At 35.7% G+C, this 24,648-nt stretch overlaps 1 protein-coding gene across 2 annotated transcripts; it reads left to right on the plus strand.

Moving 5' to 3' along the window:
* The first annotated feature begins 592 nt into the window (after positions 1-592).
* LOC103982554 (brefeldin A-inhibited guanine nucleotide-exchange protein 5) lies at positions 593-23,311 on the plus strand. 2 transcript variants are annotated; one of them, XM_009399514.3, is made up of 33 exons: positions 597-1,012; positions 2,505-2,580; positions 2,875-3,109; positions 4,868-4,989; positions 5,085-5,143; positions 7,708-7,765; positions 7,850-7,934; positions 8,044-8,241; positions 8,370-8,428; positions 8,527-8,596; positions 8,674-8,742; positions 8,909-9,031; positions 9,203-9,256; positions 9,331-9,419; positions 9,598-9,694; positions 9,781-9,879; positions 10,000-10,209; positions 10,348-10,458; positions 10,523-10,707; positions 10,782-11,408; positions 11,554-11,971; positions 12,461-12,700; positions 12,816-12,939; positions 13,017-13,165; positions 16,032-16,388; positions 16,617-16,783; positions 16,870-17,138; positions 17,309-17,484; positions 19,072-19,191; positions 19,280-19,416; positions 19,496-19,823; positions 22,223-22,318; positions 22,786-23,311. In XM_009399514.3, exons 1-33 carry the CDS (start codon positions 898-900, stop codon positions 22,849-22,851), a joined length of 5,388 nt encoding a protein of 1,795 aa, XP_009397789.2. In that variant the 5' UTR covers positions 597-897; the 3' UTR covers positions 22,852-23,311. The 2 variants fall into 2 exon arrangements, with proteins under 2 accessions (XP_064962553.1, XP_009397789.2); XM_065106481.1 differs by lacking the exon at positions 2,505-2,580 and having other exon boundaries at positions 593-1,012.
* The last annotated feature ends 1,337 nt before the right edge of the window (positions 23,312-24,648 follow it).

Consider the following 24,648-nt stretch of genomic DNA (forward strand, 5'->3'; position numbering starts at 1 on the left):
TTTTGTGGTTAATGTTGAAATGTTTCAATTATAACCTTTGAGTTCAACTCTCAAATATACATTATATTTATTTATATTATTAATAAAAATATATTATATAATATAAATAACATAAACATAACTATAATTGATATGAGTGGAGAGTACTCTCCCTGTATTTATTTTATAATCGTTGGAGTAATAAAAAATATTTTATTATTGTTTATTTTCTCGTCCTCATCCTATAAGGGATGGGCATAATTGACACACTAATGCATGCATCAAACTCCAATCAAACTCATCCCAAATGAGTTACATTGATTTAATTATATTTTCACCTTTTTAATATTCTGTATGTTTGATTTAATTATCCTTTAAATACCTTTCACATAGGTTTGAGTAGTAAAGTATGAGTTAAAATGCAGTTCGCAAGTAACGAGTCAGATTCAAATTTGGACTTGAATGTAATCTGTGTTTACCTACATGTTTCGATCTGAGCCTGTTTAACTTTAAAGTCACCTCATATACAGCGTCTGTTTGACCGGATCAAGATCGTTCTAGTCCAATCTCGTTCTTTAAATCGGATCAGGATCGCCACTTGCAGTTTAGTGGTTTTGGTCGCATGTGATACGGCTCGACTCGGGGACCTTTTACTTGCGATCGCATGTCCGTCGCGCGAAAGCTTCCATCGCGGACGACATTTTCCTCTCCGAAGTCAGATCTGCTCGCTCTTCTCCTCTCCTCTCCTCTCGGCGCTCTTTCCAGTCGGCGAATTCTTCCCCGCGGTCATCCGATTCTTCTGTTCTTTCCGCTCGATTTATCTTCTGATTCGTGGATCACGACGGATTTCTTGCCCTGACGGTCTGAGATCGAGTCGTGAAGGGGTAGTCGAGGCGGATCTCCACAGGACTCTTCGTCATGGCGGCCGCCTCCGCCGCTTCGGGGTTTATCATCCGCTCCTTGGAGGCCATGCTCAAGGAGTGCATGGGAAAGAAGTACCCCGCCCTGCAGAGCGCTGTGCAGACTTGTCTAGGTCGGTACATCCCCAAGTCAGTTTTTACATTTTTTTCGTATTCAATCCTTACTTTATTTTGTCTTCCTTTAGTATTCCGAAGTCGTTGCCTGTAGACCTGATCTATCTGTCTACATTACCTGCAATATTTTGAGTTCGCATAGAAAATTGACTGAAGTATAATCGGATAAAATGTTCCTGGACATATAGAATATCAAGCAAGGCTTGTGATTTCATAATAAGACGATCGAACAAGATGGAATCCACATGATTAAGGAAAACGAAGAGTAAGCAAAAATCGAGGAAAAGATTAATGAAATGAAAAAAAAAATAAAAGTACTTTCGGATGTCTAGTGGGAATTTGCAGTTGAATGTAGTACGTTAGGAGCTAGTCAAAGGGAAGGAAAGATATTCTATGAAGTATGGCAAAGGTGTGGGAAAACATAGGGCTTTTGGATATAGAAACTAACTGGAATAGAAGAATAAAAACTCATAGTTGGAATGTTGGATGAAATTTAATGCTTTTGGTAATTTTACAATAATTTAGGTACCGAAGATGGAGAGATCATCTCAGGACTTCAAAAAGGATAAAAGAAAGAGTGGGGATTTAGGTAATGTTAAGTACATAGAGGATGAAGACTGTAGATGTTTGATCGAAGTTGCTGCCATTAAAAGGAATACTGGGCCAATTTGAGGAGTTATTTTATATAACAATCTAGATGACACTTTCATAGTCAGAGAGTATGGTAGGAGTAGGACCTATATTAATACTGAAAAAAGTCATGTTAACATTAGAAATACCGCAGGAAAAAGCTGGTTGTGCTATGAAAATGCTTAAAAGATAAATGAATAATTTGGCATACTCATTCAATAGAATCCTGTAACTAGAGGTATGCCAGCTGCATGGGGGAAGGTAATACAATCCAAGTATGGTAAATTAGAATTACAGTCAAATTTGGGTGTACTTTAGGCATGGTTTTGACTAAGTTTTGTTTATTCATGTTTTCTAGGTTATATTATACCAGCTCTGCCCTTATGGAGACTCAGATTATGTATTGAATACTTGAATTTTTAGGAAATATATGGTAGGTACTAAAGTCATATTAAGACCTGTTTTTGTTAAATAAAGTCCACTTAGATCTGTTAAATAACGGTGGTGAGAGAATGCAACATATTGGTGGGCTAAACCTGACTTGCCCTAAGTTGTGTTTTCGTTCTTGTGCATAGGGATGGCATGAACATATATGGCTAGGAAACATGAAAAATGGATCTAATTAGAGAAGAGACGTTGGCATGGTTGTAGTGAATAGCACACCAGGTGAGAAGTTGGGGAAAATGTAAAGAAGAAGGAGATTATGGAAATGGACAGCAGTTACCTAAAAATCTTTTTGTCAGTTCAAATTGTTTCTCTTATTCAAACTGAGAATTTTACTTGGTTGTTTTATCTTAACATTTAAACTATAATTCAAGCTGAGAATATTTGTAATCGATTGTTTTTATCTTCCACTTTCAGACAACATGAAAGAGACCAAGCCAGAGTTGACTTCTGATGATCATAACCATGCAACAACTTTGGCAGGGGCTGAGAGGTTGCTAAATTTCTTATTATGTGCTTAAGTTTTACATTAACTTATGCAATGTTTCTATTGGGATCAAGATGGCTTTCTGTTTCTGCTATAAATAATTATCTTTTAGATACTAGTGGATTTCACACATTCCTGATATCAGTCATGATACCTTCAAGGTTGATGTGAGCCTCGATTTGACATAATTTGTAGGCGCTTAGTTGGTTACTTCATTAAGTGTTCAACTATGCTTTTTTTTTTTTGCAATGTGCTTTCACCAAGTTCTACAGACATTAATCAGTTATTATTGTCGCATAGCATTGGAGCTGAAGGTGCTGTAGCAGTGAAAGAAGGGGAAGCTCCAGTTGCAGGTACTGAAAAGGATGTAACCATGAATATGTCCCAAGAGACGAGTGAACCTATTATAGCAGCTTTAGCAAGTGCTGGCCACACCTTAGACAGGACCCAAGCTGAGCTTGTCTTAAAGCCACTGAGGCTTGCATTTGAGATGAAGAATATAAAACTTTTGGAGCCTGCACTTGACTGTCTTCATGTATGTTGCCCCTGTTGACTCAAAGAATTCTGTGCCTTTTCTTTCCTAGAAGTTGTGTTACAGTTTTGCAAAAACAAGTGTGAATTTTGGTCCAACATCCATAGCAGGCTTATTGATGCACATATACTCATGTTTGTTTATTGCATATAAGTTTGTTTTATTCTTCCTGTAATTATTTAAATCCTGGATTAGCAAATGATCTTTCATTTTGAATTCTTTTTGTCTGCTAATGGTTTGTCTAAAACATGTTCCTTATCTTGATCCTTTATGTTGGATGATTTTTTATTTTTGAAATTTTTTGCCTGCTAATGGTTTGTCTATTTAGGATGAGATGAAGAACAGCTTGTCTCATGCACTAGATTCTGACTGCTTTAACAACTATGGTGTGGTTTGAAATAGCATTTATTATGTTACTGATGAACATGCCTACATACACATTCTTTACTATTATAGCTTATGCTGTTAAAAGATGCAGGTCTGACGACTAGTTGTTCTCGTTACCTTTAGTCATTGCCTTACAGCTGATAGGTCATATCTTTTCCATACAGTTGCTTCTATTGCACAACTATAGATGTGTCACAATTATAGTTTCTTCTTATTCATAGTAAGTTGGCTTTTCTCCTTTTTCTTTGCCTCTTTTGTGACTTAAGTTTCCTTTGCTTGAAAATTGTGGTCTTGTGAGGAAAAAGGATGAGAACAGGCAATGGATATGCATTGTATTAGTCCCACATCCCTTGTTCCTACATGTAACATTTGGCAGCAGGTCAAACCCTTCATCTTCAAAATTTAGAACCTTGATCTGCTTGATGAAATAATCAAAATGTTTTCTTGACAAAACCACTATATCAATACAATTCTAGCATGTGACTAAATCCCTATACCATAACTTCCCCTTGTTCCTATCCTTATCTTTCCTTTCTTTTATCTTATTGTCTTATTGTGCCCTTCTCTGTACTTTATCCATTCCTTTTGTTCCTTAGGAATTTGTTTTCTCTTCTTCTTTGACTAGCAAGAATGTGACAATCATTCTCTTCTTCTTCTTTGTTATCTGTAGCCACTATATGTTTGAAGAGGCCAGAGCTTGGTACAATGGCAAGGTTGCCTGTTTGTGACCAAGGAAATGCTTGAGTCTCTGAAACAACATCTGTAAATAATATCTGGAGTCAAGAATACATACGTTTACCCTTTCTAGACCTTGCATTATTGGGAGCCTCGTAACTAGATCTGTCTTTTTTATTTTTACTTTTTATCCTAGTCAGACATTTGCAATGTGCACTAATGTATCATGATATACAAAGCTGAGGTTAGCAAGTAACACCCTTAGAACTTACAAAAGATTTTCCAAACTTAAATGCAAGCATAAAGAATTGAAAACCTCCTGTCCAAGATTGCTACCATTCCTAAGAGCAAGCAATCTAAGTAACAATGATGACAAACATTAAGGTAACAGAGCGTTCTCTATTGGAACCACAGGAATATTTACTGGGGCCTACATCACATGAACCTTGGTTCTTTGCCATTTTTATCTTTTATATTTAGTGCACATAACGTACATGCATGTGCTCTACGTTCTGGTGGCATGTGATGAATCTTTAATCCTCACATGAAACCTTTGCATATGCAGTGCGGTTTTTTCTTTATAGTCCATTTTCCCTCTTCGACTATTCTATTTTTCTCTTGTTGCCATGAACTTGGACTATTATGCACCTGATGCTTATAGTACTTATAGTGTTTCTAATTAAATTCTCATGGTGGCAGAAACTTATAGCTTATGATCATTTAGAGGGTGATCCTGGACTCGAGGGTGGTAAAAATGCTTCACAATTTACTGATGTTCTCAATATGGTCTGTGGTTGTGTTGATAACTCTTCGTCCGACAGGTACATATTATTTTTCGAATTTGTTTCTATTATCTAGATATATCTTCAAAATGAAATCTTTTAACTTGAGTTTTGACACTCATATAATTTTGCAGTACCATATTACAAGTTTTAAAGGTGCTTCTCATTGCGGTATCATCCACAAGGTTCAGAGGTATAAGATTGTATTTTCTGCTTTTGTTTTTCAAAGAGGGATGTGAATTACTTTCTTGACCATTTCAAAAACATGCCTGAGTTGTGCAAGATATAAAATCTAATTCTTTGCTGAAAACTTTGTTGTATAAGCTTGTTTGTATCCTTCTCTTGGGTTCAAATTCTGTATATGTAGGTTATGTAGTGAACTTACATATTTTTCAAGCATGTTGGTGCTTGACTGAAATTCTCACTTTTGTCAGGATGTATGTACCATATCTTTCTTCTTATTTTTCCAAAATTTTAAAAATTGTACATCATTAATCAATCATACTCAGTTTCTTAAAATTGTACTGCATCAATATGGCTGGAAAACATTGTTCTCCCAGAAGATAACATTTGAGGAATAATTAGACTTTCATGATGGGTGAAAATTCAGTTGCATTCTTCTTGAAGAGGCAGGTGAAAGGCAGTCCAATATTTTTCATGGTCACTATTTTTGAGTTTACTGCTAACATAAGTGGTAGAAAGTGTGGAAATTTAAGCTAAAAGCCTAGAATATCAGAAGAGTTGAGAGCTTATTAATCTAAATCTGAATTCCATGTAGAGCACCTAATATTAGTCTTATCTTATCTGAGATACCGAATTTCCTGAACTAGACATAAAAAACATGCAAGTTCTCAACTTTTTAGTTCAACTACAGGGCACCTAAAATGCTGCAAAACAACGTTCAATCCTTGCTTATGCTGGTAATTCGGTAATCCAACAATTTGTGGTATGATATGATTGTTTAATTCGATGTAGTGGACAATGTTTTCAAAAGGTGCTCAAGCACTTGCTTAGACAGTCGGGCGAGGCGAGGTCCTCGCCTCATTTGACCGCCTTGCAAAACATCAATGCAAGGCATTTTAATGAAGCGTCGCTCGAGCACTCGCCTGAGCCTAGGCGTCAGCCGTCAAGCGCCTCGTGCGAGCGCCTGAGCCAAGTTGGGTCGGGGTTTGAGCAGGGTTCGATTGAACGAGCAAGTTGGTTCAATTGAACCAGGGCTAATTACAGATTACCCCCTATAATTAGGCCCCTTTAGCATTCTAGTCTTTACAATTTCAAAAGTTACATTGGTATTTCTATACATGGTTAAAAAGATATTTTTATAGGGCTGAAAATCAAGAAAGAGAAAAGGGTTTTGCTGGAGCAACGGGATTAAATGTTTCACTTTTGTAAGTACAGGGATCTCAATATAATTTTTGAAAGTATAGGGACCGAAATGCTAAAGGTAGCTAATTACTGGGGATAATATGTAATTAACCCATTGAACCAACTACTGTACCCTAACACAAACTTGAAAGCGAAACCCTACGTTTGTCGTCGCCACCTTCACCTACTGTTGCCCTACGTCTGTCACTGCTGCCTTTATCCACAGCTTTGTCCACTGTTGCCTTCATCCGCCACCCCCTCCTGCCACCTTCTTCAATAGTCGCTAGTTCTCTTCTTAGTCCATTGTTTCTCATTTGGATTAACTTGCTGCAGTGCACCATGTTGAGGCGGTGCACTATTACTCTGTTAGGAGTTAGAAGTTAGAACTGTTTAGCACGATACTGGAAACCCCATTTAGCATATGTCTCCATCAATAGAACCCTTTAGCATATTTCATTGAATTTGATGTTAAACTTTTCTTTTTTAATATTTTTGTTATTTGAAGATGGACAATGCAATTTGGTACTTTGTATGCTTTCAATTTGATTTATCATTTTGTTTTTATGATTATATTTATAAATCATAATATATATTTTTTAAAATTTAATATTCTGTAATGTTTTGCTTCGTCGGGTGGGTGCCTAGGCGACCGCCTAGCACTTCGGGTATTTGGGGCCTTGGCACTTTTTAACGCCTAGCACTTTTTAAAACACTACTAGTGGATTTTACATACATTTATGCATAAATACATACAGACGTATGGACTGCTTGATCTAAATGAAACATTCCACATGCCATGGATAATTGGAATTTGTAGCTGCATTTTTATCTGGTGATTCATTTCTTGCATTTGTATAAGAAGCTGTAACTAAGCAATTGAGCTTGGGTTAGTCATTTTCCGATCATGGTTTGTATTCTATGTTCATGCATGTGTCTTTGTTGTCTAGATTATGACTCTTTCCTTAACCTTTTATGATAACCTTCTCAGAGGTTTTGGCTGGTGTTTTGGAGGTTAGATCTCTGGAAGTTTTTTGAGGTTAAAATTTAAAAAATTATCTTAGAGGGCAGCCTTTGGTAGAACATTAAGGTTGTTGTTTTGTGATATGGGAGAATAAGGTTTGAGTCAGACAACCTCTCGATGTAAGGTTGCATATATCGACCCTCCCAGACCCTGCATAGGCAGAAGTCTAGGTACATTTTTTTTTTTTTGTGTTTTAAATGTTTCAATGCATCATAAGTGTACCTCAAACTGGATAATTTCCTTTTAGTTGCTGAACTGGTAGGTTATATGCAGGCATGGTTTGTCTTTAGATGTTTAATCTGTACTACACTGTCATGACTGTGCCACTAGTTATCAATTTTGATAAATTAGTCTACTTTCTTTAAACACAGTGCATGGAGAACCTTTGCTGGGAGTGATTAGAGTATGCTATAACATTGCTCTTAACAGGTATGCCAATCAAATTCTTCCTTAGAAACTGTCAATTCATTAAATATTATCTAATGCATACCGATCTCTAAACTTTTTCTGTAGCAAGAGTCCAATAAATCAGGGAACTTCAAAAGCAATGTTGACCCAAATGATCAATATTGTCTTTAGGAGAATGGAAATTGATCAGGTTGGATTCTTTTAATCTTATTTGATCTTACTGAGTTGTTTAAGAAAGTAGAGGGTTTCGTACAGGAAAAAATGATTTAGAATATCAACTATTTTCTATGGGTGTTTAGGTTTCTGTGTCATCCAGTAGTTATGAGCATGCTGATATTCCTTCAGCTAGCTACACAACCTCTGATAATGTAGAAATGTCTAGAGACGAAGATGAGAAGAAAACTTCAACAGCAGATGCATTATCCATGAGTCACACAAATGAAACATCTCCATCTTTTGAGGAACTTCAGAATTTGGCTGGTGGTGCAGACATCAAGGTGCTCCATTTGTTTAAAATTAATATCCAAGATCTGTTAAAAAATTGAGATTGTTTTACTGATTAGTTGGAATTATCTACACTGGGGTTTCTTGTTTATTATATCTTATTATAAGATACAATCTGCAGGGTCTAGAGGCCGTTCTCGATCAAGCCGTTCAACTTGGAGATGGAAAGAAAATCTCACGGTATAAAAGAAATTCTCAACTGTGTAAATAGTTTTAGCCTTCAGTTGTGGTTTATTTCTGTTGAATGTAACAAATTCATCACTCTTATCTTATTTCAGAGGGATTGATCTTGACAGCATGAGTGTGGTGCAACGTGATGCTCTGTTGCTGTTTCGCACACTTTGCAAGGTCTAAAATTGTGAAAATGTTCTGATGTCACAGTCTATTGGCAGTCTATCTTCACATGTTGAAGTCTATATATGCAGATGGGGATGAAAGAAGAGAGCGACGAGGTTACTACAAAGACAAGGCTTTTGTCTCTTGAGCTTTTGCAGGTTAGTTTATTGTGGACTTTGTAAAGGCAAGAAAGCTTCATCTGTCAATTTTTTTTTCTCCAATTGCTTTACTCAATTCATTTTTCCTCTTTGCTCTTTTAAGTTTTAAACATGTTTTCATAGTTTGTACTTTGACTGTTTGACATACCTATGACTTTCTTTGCAGGGTTTACTGGAAGGAGTGAGCCAATCCTTCACCAAAAATTTCCATTTTATTGACTCTGTTAAGGCATATCTTTCTTACGCGCTACTACGGGCTTCTGTTTCTTCTTCACCAGCCGTATTTCAGGTTATTTATGCACTATTACTTGTTGCTGCTTGTCGTGTTCATTATCTAATGCTTGCTTATTTACTGATCGTTGGGAATTGCTGGTAACTAGATTTGCATAGAAGCTGAAGTTACATGGTTTTTTATTTGTTCAAGTAGTTACTCTTTTTTATGCTAAATCTTGTTATGCAGCATGCAACTGGAATATTTGCAGTTCTTTTGCTCCGTTTTAGGGAAAGTCTTAAGGTATGTTACTTTGATATGGTCATAGTGACTGTCCCCTCATTTATCATGTTGATCTTATATATACTATTTTTCAGGGAGAAATTGGTGTTTTTTTTCCTTTGATAATATTAAAACCCTTGGAAAGCAATGAGAGTGCTCTCGGCCAAAGAACAACTGTTCTCCGGTGATATGTTATTTTCGTGTTAAAAAAATGTTGTTTTCCTTATCTTTCACATTGTAATAGTTTTATTTTCAGTTCATTGTAATATTATGTTGTATTCCATTGTTGGCCATGTAGCATTTGCTCATGCTGCAAGCTTTGTTATCTTGCTGATGGAAACTTATAATGGATTCTCTCTTAGGATGCTCGAGAAAGTATGCAAGGATTCACAAATGCTTGCAGATATATTTGTTAACTATGATTGTGATCTTCAGGCACCAAACCTTTTTGAACTCATGGTAAAATCCAAGCGAGTTGTACTGATGGCTTGGAGTTAAAGCGTGGCATCTTTGTAATACATTCTCATTTATGCTGATCTAAGCAGGTGAATGCTCTGTCACGAATAGCACAAGGGACTCTAACTACAGATCCCAGCTCAGTTGGTTTGATGCAGGTTGCATCTGCTAAAGGCTCATCCCTTCAGGTTTCCTCTTTTTCTTTAAATAAAAACCATTGTTTTTTTACTGTTTGTCTAATGTTTTCATGCAAGCGTTTAATCTTTATTTCTATTCTCAACGTCTATCATTTTATTTATTTATTGCAGTGCTTGGTTAGTCTGCTGAAATCATTGGTTGATTGGGAGAAGCTAAGAAGAGAATTTGTTAAGCATTATAACATCGTTCGATCCCCTGAAGACGATGTTTTGGCTAGAGAATCTGTTACAGTTAATGAGCTGAAGAACCAGGATGATGGACTGAACCAATTTGAGAAGGCTAAAGCTCATAAATCCACGATGGAAGCAGTTATCTTAGAGGTAACTAGGATATTGTCAGTCATGTATATTTAAAAGCAATTTATGCAAGAAAAATGGAATTATATCCTCTGTTCTAGTTTCGTAAGGGTTTAGTTTTATTTTTTATGGTTAAATATTAACCAGTTCCTTTGTTTCTAGTTCAATCGTAAACCAGCAAAAGGGATAGAATTACTGTTGTCTAACAAGTTGGTTGAGGATAAGGCTTCTGCAATAGCCCAGTTCCTGAAATGCACTCCAAGTTTGGATAAGGTTGTCTTCTATGTCAATTCTTTTTGTTTATGATAAAAGTGTGTTTAATTTCTTTATATTTCAGGTTATGATTGGTGAATATTTGGGTCAGCATGAGGAACTTCCCCTTGCTGTCATGCATGCTTATGTTGATTCCATGAAGTTCTCAGGGTTAAAGTTTGATATTGCAATTCGTGAGTTTCTGAAAGGATTTCGACTTCCTGGAGAAGCACAGAAAATTGATCGGATCATGGAAAAGTTTGCTGAACGGTATAGTTGTTAATTTGAGATGCTCTTACAGTTGCCACTTTTGATTATTTAGCTAGCTGATGTTTGTTTTGCAGTTACTGTGCTGATAATCCAGGACTTTTCAAGAATGCAGATACTGCCTATGTTCTTGCCTATGCAGTTATAATGTTAAATACAGATGCACACAATCCAATGGTTTGGCCAAAAATGTCCAAATCCGATTTTATACGCATGAATTCTGCAAGTGATATAGAAGAGTGTGCTCCAAAGGAGATTTTAGAGGAGATATATGATTCAATTGTTAAAGAAGAGATAAAGATGAAGAATGATGCACCCAGTGCATCTAAAAGCAGCAGACTGAGGCCAGAAACAGAGGAGAGAGGTCATCTTGTTAATATTCTTAATTTGGCTCTTCCTAAAAAACAGTCAGAGATTGATACCAAGGCAGAGAGTGAAAATGTTAAACAGCAAATACAGGCTCTTTTTAAAAATAAAGGTGAAAAAAGGGGTGTTTTCTACACAGCTCAACGGGTTGAACTGGTTAGACCAATTCTTGAAGCTGTAGGCTGGCCTTTGCTAGCAGCATTTTCTGTCACGATGGAAGAAACAGACAACAAGCCAAGGGTTATTCTTTGCATGGAGGGTTTCAGAGCTGGCATACATCTAACACGTGTTCTTGGGATAGATACACTGCGTTATGCTTTCCTAACATCCTTAGTACGGTATGTTTCTGCATGAGGTTCTATTGCAATATTGTATGTTTTAAGTTACCATCATAAATCTTATATCATTTTGTTCCTTCTTCTGAGTATCAATGACAAATTATACCAATAAGTGATGCAATGTTTTACAAAAATCTGCATGCAGATTTACCTTTTTGCATGCTCCAAAGGAGATGCGTGGTAAAAATGTGGAGGCATTACGCACCCTGCTTGTTTTATGTGATACGGATACAGAATCACTACAAGACACCTGGAATGCTGTGTTGGAATGTGTTTCAAGGCTAGAATATATCACTTCAACTCCGTCTATTGCTGCAACGGTAATGCAGGGCTCAAATCAAATATCTAAGGATGCAATTCTGCAGTCTCTTAGAGAGCTAGCTGGAAAACCAGCAGAGCAAGCTTTTGTAAATAGTGTAAAATTGCCTAGTGATTCAGTTGTGGAGTTCTTCACTGCTCTTTGTGGTGTATCTGCTGAAGAACTGAAACAAACACCTGCTCGTGTCTTCAGCTTACAGAAACTTGTTGAGATAAGCTACTATAATATGGCTCGTATTCGGCTGGTACTTGACGTTCCTTCAGTACTTTAATGTTTCTATGGTATTTATGATTCTACAGTGCCTGCATTGATATACTAATATATTGGAATTTAGTAGTCCTAATGCTATTACAATAGTGAATTTCAATCTCCAATGTCGGCTGTCAAACTCGAAAATATGGAAACATTACTTTAAAATGACAGTTTTGCAACACCATGTATTTAATTTATGTTTGTAATAGGTTAACATGGCACATATATAGATTTTTCTTTTTTACTCGGTGGCAATAGGATATAATCATTGCTTGGTGGAATTGTGCATAATCATATAGGTGAGCAAAAGATAGTTCACTGCATATTTTGGTTCTTATTTTCTGGTGCATTACATTGTCAGATGCATGCCAAAATCTAGATATCTTTGTATTGATTATAAAGTTGTCTTGTTGCATTCTTTTACAATGGATTTTTTTGTGATTATTCTTGATTTTAACTTGTGATATATTCCATTGTTCAGGTCTGGGCTAGAATATGGTGTGTCTTGGCTCAGCATTTCATTGCTGCCGGTAGTCACCATGAGGAAAAAGTTGCTATGTACGCCATTGATTCACTTAGACAACTTGGTATGAAGTATTTGGAGCGTGCTGAGCTCACCAACTTCACCTTCCAGAATGACATTTTGAAACCTTTTGTCATTCTTATGCGGAATAGCCCCAATGAAAAAATACGCAGCCTGATTGTGGATTGCATTGTTCAGGTAAATTTTGGTCTGTTAATTTTACACAAACTTAGTATGTATCATATGCTCCTTATTTCATTGTCTTCTTCATGACAAAACAAATGGTTCTTAACTGCTGGTGGTGGCATAACAGATGATTAAATCAAAGGTTGGCAGCATTAAATCTGGTTGGCGGAGTGTGTTCATGATCTTTACTGCAGCCGCTGATGATGACTTTGAATCAATTGTTGAAAGCGCATTTGAAAATGTTGAGCAAGGTGAGAAAACAGTTACTTTAACCTTGTGAGTTTAAATTATCCTAGATTTCCAATGAAGCTAATAGTTTGTCTTGCAGTTATCTTGGAACATTTCGATCAGGTTGTTGGGGACTGCTTTATGGATTGTGTCAACAGCCTCATTCGTTTTGCTAATAACAAAGTCTCACCACGCATTAGCTTGAAGGCTATTGCCCTCCTCCGTATATGTGAAGATCGTCTTGCAGAGGTTTGCATCAAAACATACTTCTTCATGTTTAGACATAATTTCATATTGTTAACAGACCTAGAAAACATTGTTTGGCTAGAAATTTTCATAATAACTTGTTCTTGACGAATTCGTGGAATATAATCATATACTACATATAGTAATATATGCATGCAATGAGATGCCTAATGAATATTTCTTGATATCATTTGCTTGTGTGCAAGGTTCGTCGCACCTCAACAAACCGTTTTGTATTGGTGGTACATACCGGTCCAACAAGGGATCAGTACACCCCCATGTATTGTGTGTCGGTATGCTTGGTATGGCTCTGTACAACTTAGTACATACGGTATCAATAGCTGGTCAGTATATCGGTACGGATCGGTAAGATGAACCATGCTTGCGTGATGCTAGTTGTAATCACAGTGACATTGTTGAAACCAAGGTATGTAATACCGTACTGTACTAGTATTTTGAGGTTGGCTCGGTACGGTACCAGCGTACCGAGTGATTTTAAATATTTTTCTCTTACTGTAGCATCATAGCACTGCTACAATGTTACACTGCAGCACTGTAGCACGGACCGTCCGGTAGCGGGTGGTCCGCGTACCGGTATGCCATCGGACTGGTACGTACCACCCGTATCGAGCGGTACCATTCAAAATTGCATACCATGGATGAAACACTCAACTTTTTTCTCTTTTCGTTCTCACAAAGTTTATTGATTCCCCTACTGATCATCCTAAGTTGTAGAGCTTAATGAGTACTATAACAAAATTGTTGAAGCACTCAGCTTTTTTCTCTTTTGGTTCTCACAGTTTTTTATTGTAGTATTGATGAGTGATCCTGAGTTATAAGAGTCTAATGAGAACCATGTTTTACTCGAGGTTTTAGATTCCACTAGCACCAGTCTGTATTGGGCATTATTTACTGGTCTGATGGCAAACCAGCACATGGACCAGCCCGTTCTAGGTGGTCCAATCTGTTCTTTTTTTTATAGGGTCAAACCACATGACCTCTCTCTCTCTCTCTCTCTTTCTCTCTTTCTCTCTCTCTCTCTCTCGCTCTCAATCTCTCAATCTCTCTAGTGTCACCTTGACTCCCTTGTGCCTTGACCTCTCTCTTCTTTGCCTTTTCCTTTTCCCTACCACCTCACTATAGTCTCTCCACTGCTCTCAGTCACTGCATTGCTGGTAGCTGCTTCCTTCTTTGCATTCAGTATACCTCGTCCTCCTTATCTGCTTTCCCGCCTCTTTCTCAGCCTCCACCTCATCTGTCTTTCCTCCATCCTCTGCTCCTCCTCCTCTGCGTTTTCCTCTCTCTTTGCCCTCTGGATGGTACATCCTCCTCGTCCTCTGCTCCTCCTTTGCCCTTGCTTGCCCCTCCGCGAATCCTCCTTTCTCAAATCCCTTCTCTTTCTCCCCTCTTCTTTCCTGCTTTTTCTTGGTCCAGACGTATTGGTATGCTGGTCCACATCAGACCAAAATATTAGACCACTATCAACAGTGATGGGGAACTCATTAATTAGCCATTGTGGGAAAGCACTTCATACTGAGAGAAGAGTATGTCATCAAGAATTATCCCAAAGTACTAACATAGTCTTGGAACAATTATATAAAATAACATATCTAGGAATTGATGTTCAATGTGTAATCATAGTCATTGAAGACAGAAATTTACTATGTCAATTGTCAATATTCTTCACTGTTCTCAAGCGAAAACACACTTTTAAAATATATTTCCTGTCATCATAAATTTAGTAAGTAATAACAAAATATCATCATTTTGTGTTGGTCCGTGAAGCTATGATAACGAAGTTTAGAAACTGATCTTTTGGAATTTATGATCCAGAGGATGGATTCCTTATAAACTGTGACATTGGTTTTGATTTTTCATATATAGGCCATACAAATATTAGCTTCATTCAGCATTTTATAACAGTAAGCAATAAAGAAAATTTGACTATAAGCCTCATAAATATTTGCTTCAATCAACATTTTGTAACAATAAACAAAAAAAAAGATCTAGAAGTTAAGCAAATATTAACATCAACTTAAATATTAGCTTCAATCAACATTTTGTAACAGTAAACAAAAAAATAGATCTAGAAGTTCAACAAATATTAGCACGAATTTACATTTCATAACAATACGCAAAAAAGAAAAATGGTTAGGCATGGTAATGTGGAGGGAAGAAGTTTGAACAAATACTTTTTTATATGTCAACAAAGAAGCCCCGGGGTTTTTATGAGTCAAGTGTTATGTTGCAACTTTCAAGTTGTCATCATGATCACACCATAAACTGCACTGCTGGAGTTAAACAATTTTCTAAGGGACCTTATTGATAATATGTGATAGTTTCTTGGTTCCTTGAGCTAAAGAAGGTGATAAATTATTGGATATTTCTAGAATGACCTCATTTGTTCATCTAGCTCATGAGTTTGGTCATCTAGCATTGAGTATAAAAACGGCAGTTAAAGCTTACTTTGATGACCATTCGTGAACAAAACAGCTAGTTTGATACAAAGTGGATCATTTTAAAGGTTTTGACTCATTAATTTTTCTATCAAATTGTTTTAGTAGAAATGTTTGTGTTGGTTACATGAACTTGGATTGTTATGCATTTGCCTTCTGATATGCAACTACCCAGTTTTATTTATCCGTGTGACCATGTTAGTATTGCTAAACTTCCAAGTTTGTACTTATAGCTGTATCCAAGATTGCATTATTCTATCAGGCTCCATGGGAAGATGGAAACTGAGTGAAAACAAATATTCCTTGATAGATTCTTTGTATGTTTTACTTTCACAGGCTTAATATTTCAATATTACAAGCCCTTTAATCTTTTGGTTTTGAGTTTGCTTCTCTTATTCTTCTTGTTTTTATAGGGATTTATACCTGGTGGAGCCCTGAAACCCCTGGATGGTGGGCTAGAGACAAACTTCGATATAACAGAGCATTACTGGTTTCCTATGTTGGCTGGTTTATCTGACTTAACACTGGACCCTAGATTGGAAGTTCGAAACTGTGCACTGGAAGTGCTATTTGATTTGCTGAATGAGAGAGGCCAGAAATTCTCTTCTGCTTTCTGGGAGAGCATCTTTCACAGAGTCCTTTTTCCTATATTCGACCATGTACGACATGCTGGAAGATATGGTCCTGTCTCTTCAGGTGATGAGTGGCTCCGGGAGACTAGCGTCCATTCACTTCAGTTGCTCTGCAATCTTTTCAATACTTTCTATAAGGTATCTATTCTTTTTTTCTTCATTGAGCCATGTTAAATAATTCCATCTGTATCACATGATATTCCAGTTATGAACTAAAGCAATTATCCTTCCTCTTTAATGTTCTTTTGAGCTATGATTTCAATTTAACATTTTTGTATTGAAGGATCATAGTATCATACTGTCTAGAACCTCGTCCTAAGTTGTTATTTATATGGTTACATGCTCTTACTTTCTGGCTTTCTTCAGGAAGTGTGCTTCATGCTTCCACCACTCCTGGACTTTCTCCTTGATTGTGCCAAGAAAACAGACCAGAGTGTCGTTTGCATCTCTCTTGGAGCCCTAGTGCATCTTGTGGAGGTTGGGGGCCATCAGTTTGGTGATAGTGACTGGGATACTTTATTAAAAAGCATCAGGTATGCTGTTGATGAGTTCATCTCTTGTATCAGTACTCTTTGTTGTTCTGATCCTTTTTTCTTTTTGTATAACTGTTAAATTACAGAGATGCATCATATGCAACTCAACCTCTCGAACTCCTCAATTCTCTGGGATTTGAGGAAAAAAACCAAGCAGTTTTATCCAAAGATTTAGATGACAAAGATGGTGACAGTCCATTTAGTATCAATCACAATAGGAAGGAAGGAGGAAGAGCTATGGTTAACGAATCCTTATCTGCTGGTAGAGAAGCTTTTGGAAAAATAATCAGCACAACTGACTTTAAGGATGATTATGGTGAAAGCAATCTCCAAACAAACTTGGATGAGTCTGATGGTATGTTTCCATGTAGTGACTTTCCCACTGGATGTACCTGCAACATGCATATTCACCTGTTAAATTCGTGCAGTTATACTTATTTAAGGGCTATAAATTGTGGTCAATTGGTTTGAGGCATATATATTGTCCTTGGATTCTTCTAGGGTAGTCATTTTCCTTTTCTGTAGGTCTTCCATCACCATCAGGTAACAAGCAGAAGCCTGCTGTAGCTGTAAGCGTCCAGCGTAGCCAAACATTTGGTCAAAGGATTATGGGTAATATGATGGACAACCTTCTTCTTAGAAGTTTCACATCCAAATCAAAGAACGATACAGACGATCTTGGTCCGGTTTCACCTGTAAAGGTTGGTGGTTGTTCATTATGTTCTTTTTTAATCATTTATGTGTTTATTCACTAGATTGAAGATGGTGATTAATTGCAATAGTTAGATGGAGACAAAAAAAAATCATATGGAATATATTCTCAATTTACTACGATATGGTATATTTGGTTTGTAAGTTGTGTTCTTTTGTGAAACTACATCTTTTTGACAGGACTTGGAATCTTGGATGTTTTAGGCAATTAGTTTTAGCTTATTTGTTAAGAACAAAAAGTTGTACCCAGTAGTCTAATCATGTTTTTGCGAATCCTAAATCGGGCGACGGTAAATTTTCGAAGAAAATAAAAGTGAATTAATTAAAATTTTCATGTGAGTTACATTCTTGTATTCTTGAATGAGTCAATAATAATTTTGAACATGAAACTTTTGAGAATGGGGTTAGTTGTTCAATTTATGATGTTATTTAAATCCTTGGTCACGTTAAAATGTTATGTACCCTTTATGAATTTGCTAGGTATATTTTGGATGAACTTCTAAATTGTATGTTGATACTTGATAATATTATTTAGTTTATTAATTTTAAACTTGACCCTCTCTAGACCCCACATTGGCCGAAGCCTTGTGCACTAGGTATGCCCTTTTTTAGTTATGAAGACATGTTAGAAACTATGGGTTTTAGGTTTCATAGGATCAATACCAAATATATAAAGTGCATTTTAGCAATCTTAATATAAGAATTTTGTGGATATAGATAAAATAGTTAAACAAAAAAATTTAAGAAGTTTTAAAATTCTTGGATTTATATATCAAGGAAAATATTGCTTTTAGATTCCAAGTGGGATGGTAGAAGTAAATAGAGTATTGAAAGTATTATGTAATTATTGTCTGCTCTTAAAATTGAAAAGGAAAAGGTATAGCACAGTTGTGAGCTAGTATCATTTATTAATTATTAAATTGGTTAGTTAGCAAACAATAAAAGTAGAAAGCTAATTTTCTTGAATTGAGAATGTTGAGATCAATCATCAATGTATAGAGCTACTAGAAATGGGCAGACCAATGCACACAACTTTCACTAACACATAACACAGGGAGATAGTGTAGTTATCTTTATCTCTACAGCATTGGGAGATTGTTTTCATAATTAGAACCTGAGTCACCCATGCCATGGATTACAATGATTGCTCATCCTCATATGAAAAAATAGAATAAGAATATTACATTTGTGAACAATTAGGTACAATTATTATCGATGGCAATAATTATTTAGGGAAGTTTGTTGGGATTGGTTGGTGGAAGAGGTGATTGAGAGAGAGATAATAGTATTTTGTTTGAAACAATCAAAGAAGTTTTCCCACAAACTTTGAATATCGATATTTCCTTAAGTCGTGCTTGATGGCAATCATAGGAAAAGATCCATGTAGCCAACTGCAGATAGCTGGGAACTTATGATTTGTGTCACTTATGTTGACCAGAACTATATGATGGTGTACGAGATATAAGTATCTTTAAAATCCCTCATAGTTTATGTTTAATGTGGAGTCATCTCTACCTATATTTTGTTCCATTTTGGCATATTATTTGCTTGATTCTGTATGCGGAATGTCTATGCAGATCCTTGATGCTGCAGAACCTGTTCCTGATGATTATGATGAAGAGAACTCGATGATGGAGACTATTAAAGGAAAATGTATTACTCAACTACTGTTGTTAAGCGTTATTGATAGCATACAGGTAATATAAAATTCAAACAGCCTGTATCATCTTGCTTAACTTATTGTAGATTGATTAGTCTCCTGATGATATAATTGAAATATTGCAGAGAAAATACTGGAGCAAGTTAAAGGTCCCCCATAAAATTGCAATAATGGACATCTTGTTGTCTCTCATAGAATTTGCTGCTTCATATAATTCTTCATCAAACCTTATATTGCGAATGCAATATATACCCTCTGAAAGGTAGCTAAGCCTGAGGCTTACGGATATCTTGGTTAATTTGTCAATCAAAGTCTTACTTTTGGTGGTTAATGTTGCACAGGCTACCTCTAAATCTTCTTCGCCAAGAAATAACCGGAACTTCCATTTATTTAGAAATCTTACACAAGTCAACTGCAATATGGAAAAGCAGCAGTCATGAACAAGTGAATTCTGATGGTCCAGTGGTCCCGACATCAATCAATGATTCAGGCTATCTTGCAACTTTAGATTCAGAAGAGAAACTCAAAGGCATAGCAGAAGAGAAGCTGGTTTCTTTCTGTGGTCAGATCTTAAAGGAGACTTCTGAGCTCAAATCAGGTACATTGGTGGAAGTGGGTTATGCACATCTACATCGTGTACTTGACCTGAGAGCTCCAGTTATTGTTAAGGTAAGATACATACATCAGGAGCTGCTAACATGTATTTTCTATTTGTTTATATTTATTATGCTTGTGTTGTGTTAGATATGTTATTGCTGTGATTGTTTCTTGGAAAGATTTGGTAATTCTTAATTTTTACATCAGTATATAGTATTCCATTCTAGAGGAAATGCTTCAGTATATCAACTATCTCATATTAGGCATGTAATTTCTCGTTATGATTCTACTTTGATCAGCTTGGATCTGTTGTTTCAATAATCTAGAAGCAGTTGTTTTGCAATTTTTTGGTATAGAATAAGACTATATATATGTGATCAGTCAAGCTCAATATATGAAGTTAAAGTTCAACTACAAGAAACTATGAGCCTAATAATGGTTGACTTCAAGTTGTAACAAGTTTAGTTTCAGTATTTTATATTTAAGGTATTAATTCAATAATTCTGAAATTCTATCATGTTTGTAATTTGCTATTGAAGTTCAAGAAAGTTGTTTTTAGAGCTCTTTTTTATTTGAAGTATTAGTCCTGGTTTCAGCCAGCAAGATTTATGCTGAGTTGTACTTGGCCATGCTGTTATGTCTATTTGCTATTATGTCTATTTTGTGCCAATTAGGTCAAACTTTTACCAGTTTTGGTCAGCACAAAGGACGTGCTTGGAAGTTTCTTGCTGATAACATTTCATATACAATTTCATTCTGACAATATTTTGAAACTCTTAAGGTGGCAAATGTTTAGAACTTGTTTGCTAGGAAACTAACTGATTCTTATTTGGAAGAGTTACAGAGAACGTGGTTAAAATTTATGGTTCAGGATTAGGATTAGGCAGTTGGGATTGAGGCTTCAGGATATCAGCCAAAAATAAATGAAAATAAAAAAAATTAAATCAAGAAAATGTCAATAGTTTATCCTTCTCTTACTACTATTGTACTTTCTTATCCTCATCTTTTGCTTCACTGTCATGTCAAGATCAAATTTTTGTATCTCTTTTATAAGCCCCCTTTTTCTGTTTTGGTAGAATGTTTTTGTTTTTGGAGAACATTGCAGTAATTTATGAGTCTTTCCTCATATAAACAGAAAATAGACCTGGGTTGGCCAGGTCACCTGAACTTTGGTGATTTTGGGTGTCCGTAGCCCTATTCAAAAACTCAGGATATTGGAGCTTGAACTTAATAAGTTTTCATTAGGATTGGTTTATTGGTAATTGTGATCTAATGGAAGTTTCTGCGAAGCTGCCTGTAATAATCTTCTTCATTAAATCATTTGTTCTCTTGTTATCTCCTACTCAACCAGAATAGGTTTTCTGTATTGCTTCTGAAATATCAGAAACAGTGCTGTTTTCTGCAGTATTTTCACTTCCCTTGATGTTCATATGGATCTATAATTTTCTCTATATTAAAGTTTGGAATAGCATGTCTGCACCTTCAAATTAGCATATATATATATATCCATCCAAATATCTTGATATCACACATATATCCCTTCAAATATTTAAATCCTCCGTGCATGCCACGCCAATTAGCATCTGTCCGATAAACCCGAGTCAACCATTACCAACCATGGTTACCAATGATCTAAAAAGATATTAAAATTTTAAACATCTAGATTGACTCATATGTCATTGATAATTTGAACCCCTTTTCTTTAAACATAAATTTTATGTGGCAGATACAAAATTGAGGAAACTAATTTGAAGATTATTAATGTTTAATTGGAGTTTTTGTGCTGATAGTCAACTGTCAGAGATTAAATATAATAAGATATCTAAAAGTTTACACACACACACACACACATATAGTGTGTTAAACTTAAATTTAGACGGACAAATACAAAAATCACTAAGTTTGGAGGGATATATATATGCAATTTTTCCTTCTAGTTCTGGTAAATACTTAAATAGATTGGTAAGCTACTTTTCTAATTAAATTCTCCGTGTTTGTCTGGCGTTCAGTGAAAATTCTTAGGTTTGTCTGTGCTTTGAAGTAATATCAGATCTCTGGATTTTCTGCTGTAGTAGCCTCATTTTGCTGTTACAGCCAAAAAATTGCTGTTAACCTATTTCTTGGATTTGTCATCTTTACTTTCATGTCTAAATCTGTATCCTCCGTGTTTGTCTGGCGTTCAGTGAAAATTCTTATGTTTGTCTGTGTTTTGAAGTAATATCAGATCTCTGGATTTTCTGCTGTAGTAGCCTCATTTTGCTGTTACAGCCAAAAATTTGCCTGAAGAACCAATTTGCTGTTCAGATCACATTTTTAGGTCTCCCTTTGTATCTCTTTATAACTCGGATACAATAGTATAACTACTATTATTGAGGTTTTTTTTCAAATACTTCAAAAAAAGTTATGATCCTTCCTTAATACTGGCAGTTGTTACCTTCAGTAATTTCTTAGACTTCTATTTGATCTTTCAGGTACTCAAACGAATGTGCTGTATGGATAGTCTAATATTCAGAAAGCATCTTAGAGAGTTCTATCCACTAATCACCAAACTTGTTTGCTGTGATCAGGTAAGTCTTATAGTATTCGAAAGATCATGTTATGTAAGCTGAAGCATCGAGCTTAAACCATTGCTTCTTTTATATGCTAAGATCTTCTTCACTAATCTTCCCTAATCTGTTGTAGCTTGTTGCTTGCAAAATATAATATATTTATATTATATTTTTAAGGACATCATCTTGTTTTTCATTGCAAACAGTTGATTCCAGTTGTGGCTTTATGAAGAAATACTGGAAGGTTCAGTTGGTCAAAATGCATGTACATCCACGCACACACATCTACATGCACGAATGTTTGTTTGAGTGCGCGCGCTCATGCATACACGTGGGTGTATGATCTCTTCTCATGGAATAGATCATCCTTCAACCATTTACGTATACATAGAAATCATTCTTTATTTCATTATTTGGCTTATGTATGATCCACATTTTGAGGTTCAATAGATTGCTGTACGCTTATCGTTTTCTTTTTATTTCAGATGGACATTCGTGGAGCTCTTGGTGATCTCTTTAGCACACAGCTCGCCCCTCTTCTGCGATCATAGTTATCATTACTGTTGATGTTTTTGTTTGCCCTGTTGTGTGACCGACATTCTTCAGCATCTGCCGCTTGAAGCAGAAACTCTTCCAAAATGTTTATGCCATGAATAGGAGCACATATATGTACTGTTGTAAACCTTTTCCATGGTTGCTATGAACAAGAGTGAACAGAGATACCGGACGGATCTTATGAGGTAACGCCTGCTAGTGACATATATGGTAGATCTTTTTATTTATATGAGTGACACTGTTAGGAATGGCTCAGCATGTTTTGCTTAGGTCAGGAAACTCTAGAAATGATGTTATGACAATTATTACATCTGTTACTTTCTTACAAAATCTCTCTTCACTATTGGCTTTTTGGAGGAGATGTATAGCCTTGCCTGTTCATCTGTGTAATAGCTTTGTGCATATTGAATAATTTGGTGGCATTCATTAATTATATCCCTCTGATAGGATCCTGCATAGATGTTGTCATGTTTCTTTTGAGGGTACTGATTGGCTCTTAATTTGATTGGTTTGTTCAGGAAAAAAAGAAAAAGAAAAAATTGTTGATTGCAAATTTATACTTCTGCTTCTTATGTTGTGTCATCCAACTATTGACATTGCTTTCACAAGGGACAGATTATGCTAATGTTTGTATGATACGAGTGGTGGTCTGTAAATGGATCATTTTCTAATTGCTTAAGCTTTTGAAATTATTAATCATTCAATCAAAATATTTATCATGATGTTAACATAGATTACGAGTATCCGTCTAATGTCTTTCTTTAATTGGTTTGTACCATTCATGCATTTGGGTTTAATTTCACATTACCAAATCTAATCCGATTTGCACGTGAGAGAGGGAACGTTAAAGATAAATACATATCGAATCATTCTCTAATAATTAAAGGTTTTTTTTTTCCAATCATTAATCGCCCAATCGAAACATATATTATGATGGATTGCATTCGATCCATGTCCTTCTTCTCAACACGCAAGTTCCATGAGTTTGAATTTGCTGCAGCAGCAGCTTCATGTGGAAGAAAAGGAGGATGTCCAGAGTCAAAAGCAAGGAATGAAACCCCCCAGGGAGTAATCTTGGTTGACACGAAACAAAACCTCGACACGGAAGAAGCTTCGAATCCTCATATTTGTTTGGCTGCTAAAGGACAAAGAAACGGGGGTTATTTTAATCCACCATTCAGAAGAATTAGTCTATCTAACATTAGCAGGGCTCATTAATCTTTCTTCACCTGAAGGGTTTTGCTGGGTGACCGCTGACTTTTAGCCTCATTTGACGTCAAAGCCGCCACAAACATTATGAGTTCCTTGTTTGATTTCCTTGTTCCTCGAAGCAATTGTCCGTTCATCTAAAAATAATACTCAAGTAAACAAAAAAAAAAAAGTCTAATGACTTTTAAATTTTGAATAAAAAAAGTAAAATAGAAGAAACAAAATGAAAAAAAAAGAAAGTGGCAAATTTCCTAAAAAAAGTAAGTCTCTGTTTTTATTATTTTTTTCTCATGTCCATAAGTACCCCGTAATTTCCAAGATTACAAAAATATATTCGATCGCTCTTAAAATTTTAAGAATTTTTGAAAAAAAGGTGAGATGAGTTATATTATTTTTGAATGAATTACATTGTTTTTGGATAGATTAAAAAAGTGTAAATCTCATTCAAAAACAATATAACTCAGGTTTCTAATTTTTTTTTTGTATTATTAAAACTTCCTAAAATCTTTTATATTGATATTCAAGTGATTTTTATCTAAAGGATTATACCTTGAACTAAGACAAAATTAAAAAAAAATCTATTT

The sequence above is a fragment of the Musa acuminata genome, chromosome BXJ2-4 (assembly GCF_036884655.1).
Source record: "Musa acuminata AAA Group cultivar baxijiao chromosome BXJ2-4, Cavendish_Baxijiao_AAA, whole genome shotgun sequence".
NCBI classification, from domain to species: domain Eukaryota; kingdom Viridiplantae; phylum Streptophyta; class Magnoliopsida; order Zingiberales; family Musaceae; genus Musa; species Musa acuminata.

Excerpts from the sequence above, each read along its gene's own strand:
- LOC103982554 (XM_009399514.3), top strand. The coding sequence starts at position 898 with ATGGCGGCCGCCTCCGCCGCTTCGGGGTTTATCATCCGCTCCTTGGAG. Across the intron at positions 9,032-9,202 it reads CTTCACCAGCCGTATTTCAG|CATGCAACTGGAATATTTGC; the intron begins GTTATTTATGCA and ends CTTGTTATGCAG. Across the intron at positions 12,940-13,016 it reads ATTTGAAAATGTTGAGCAAG|TTATCTTGGAACATTTCGAT; the intron begins GTGAGAAAACAG and ends TTTGTCTTGCAG.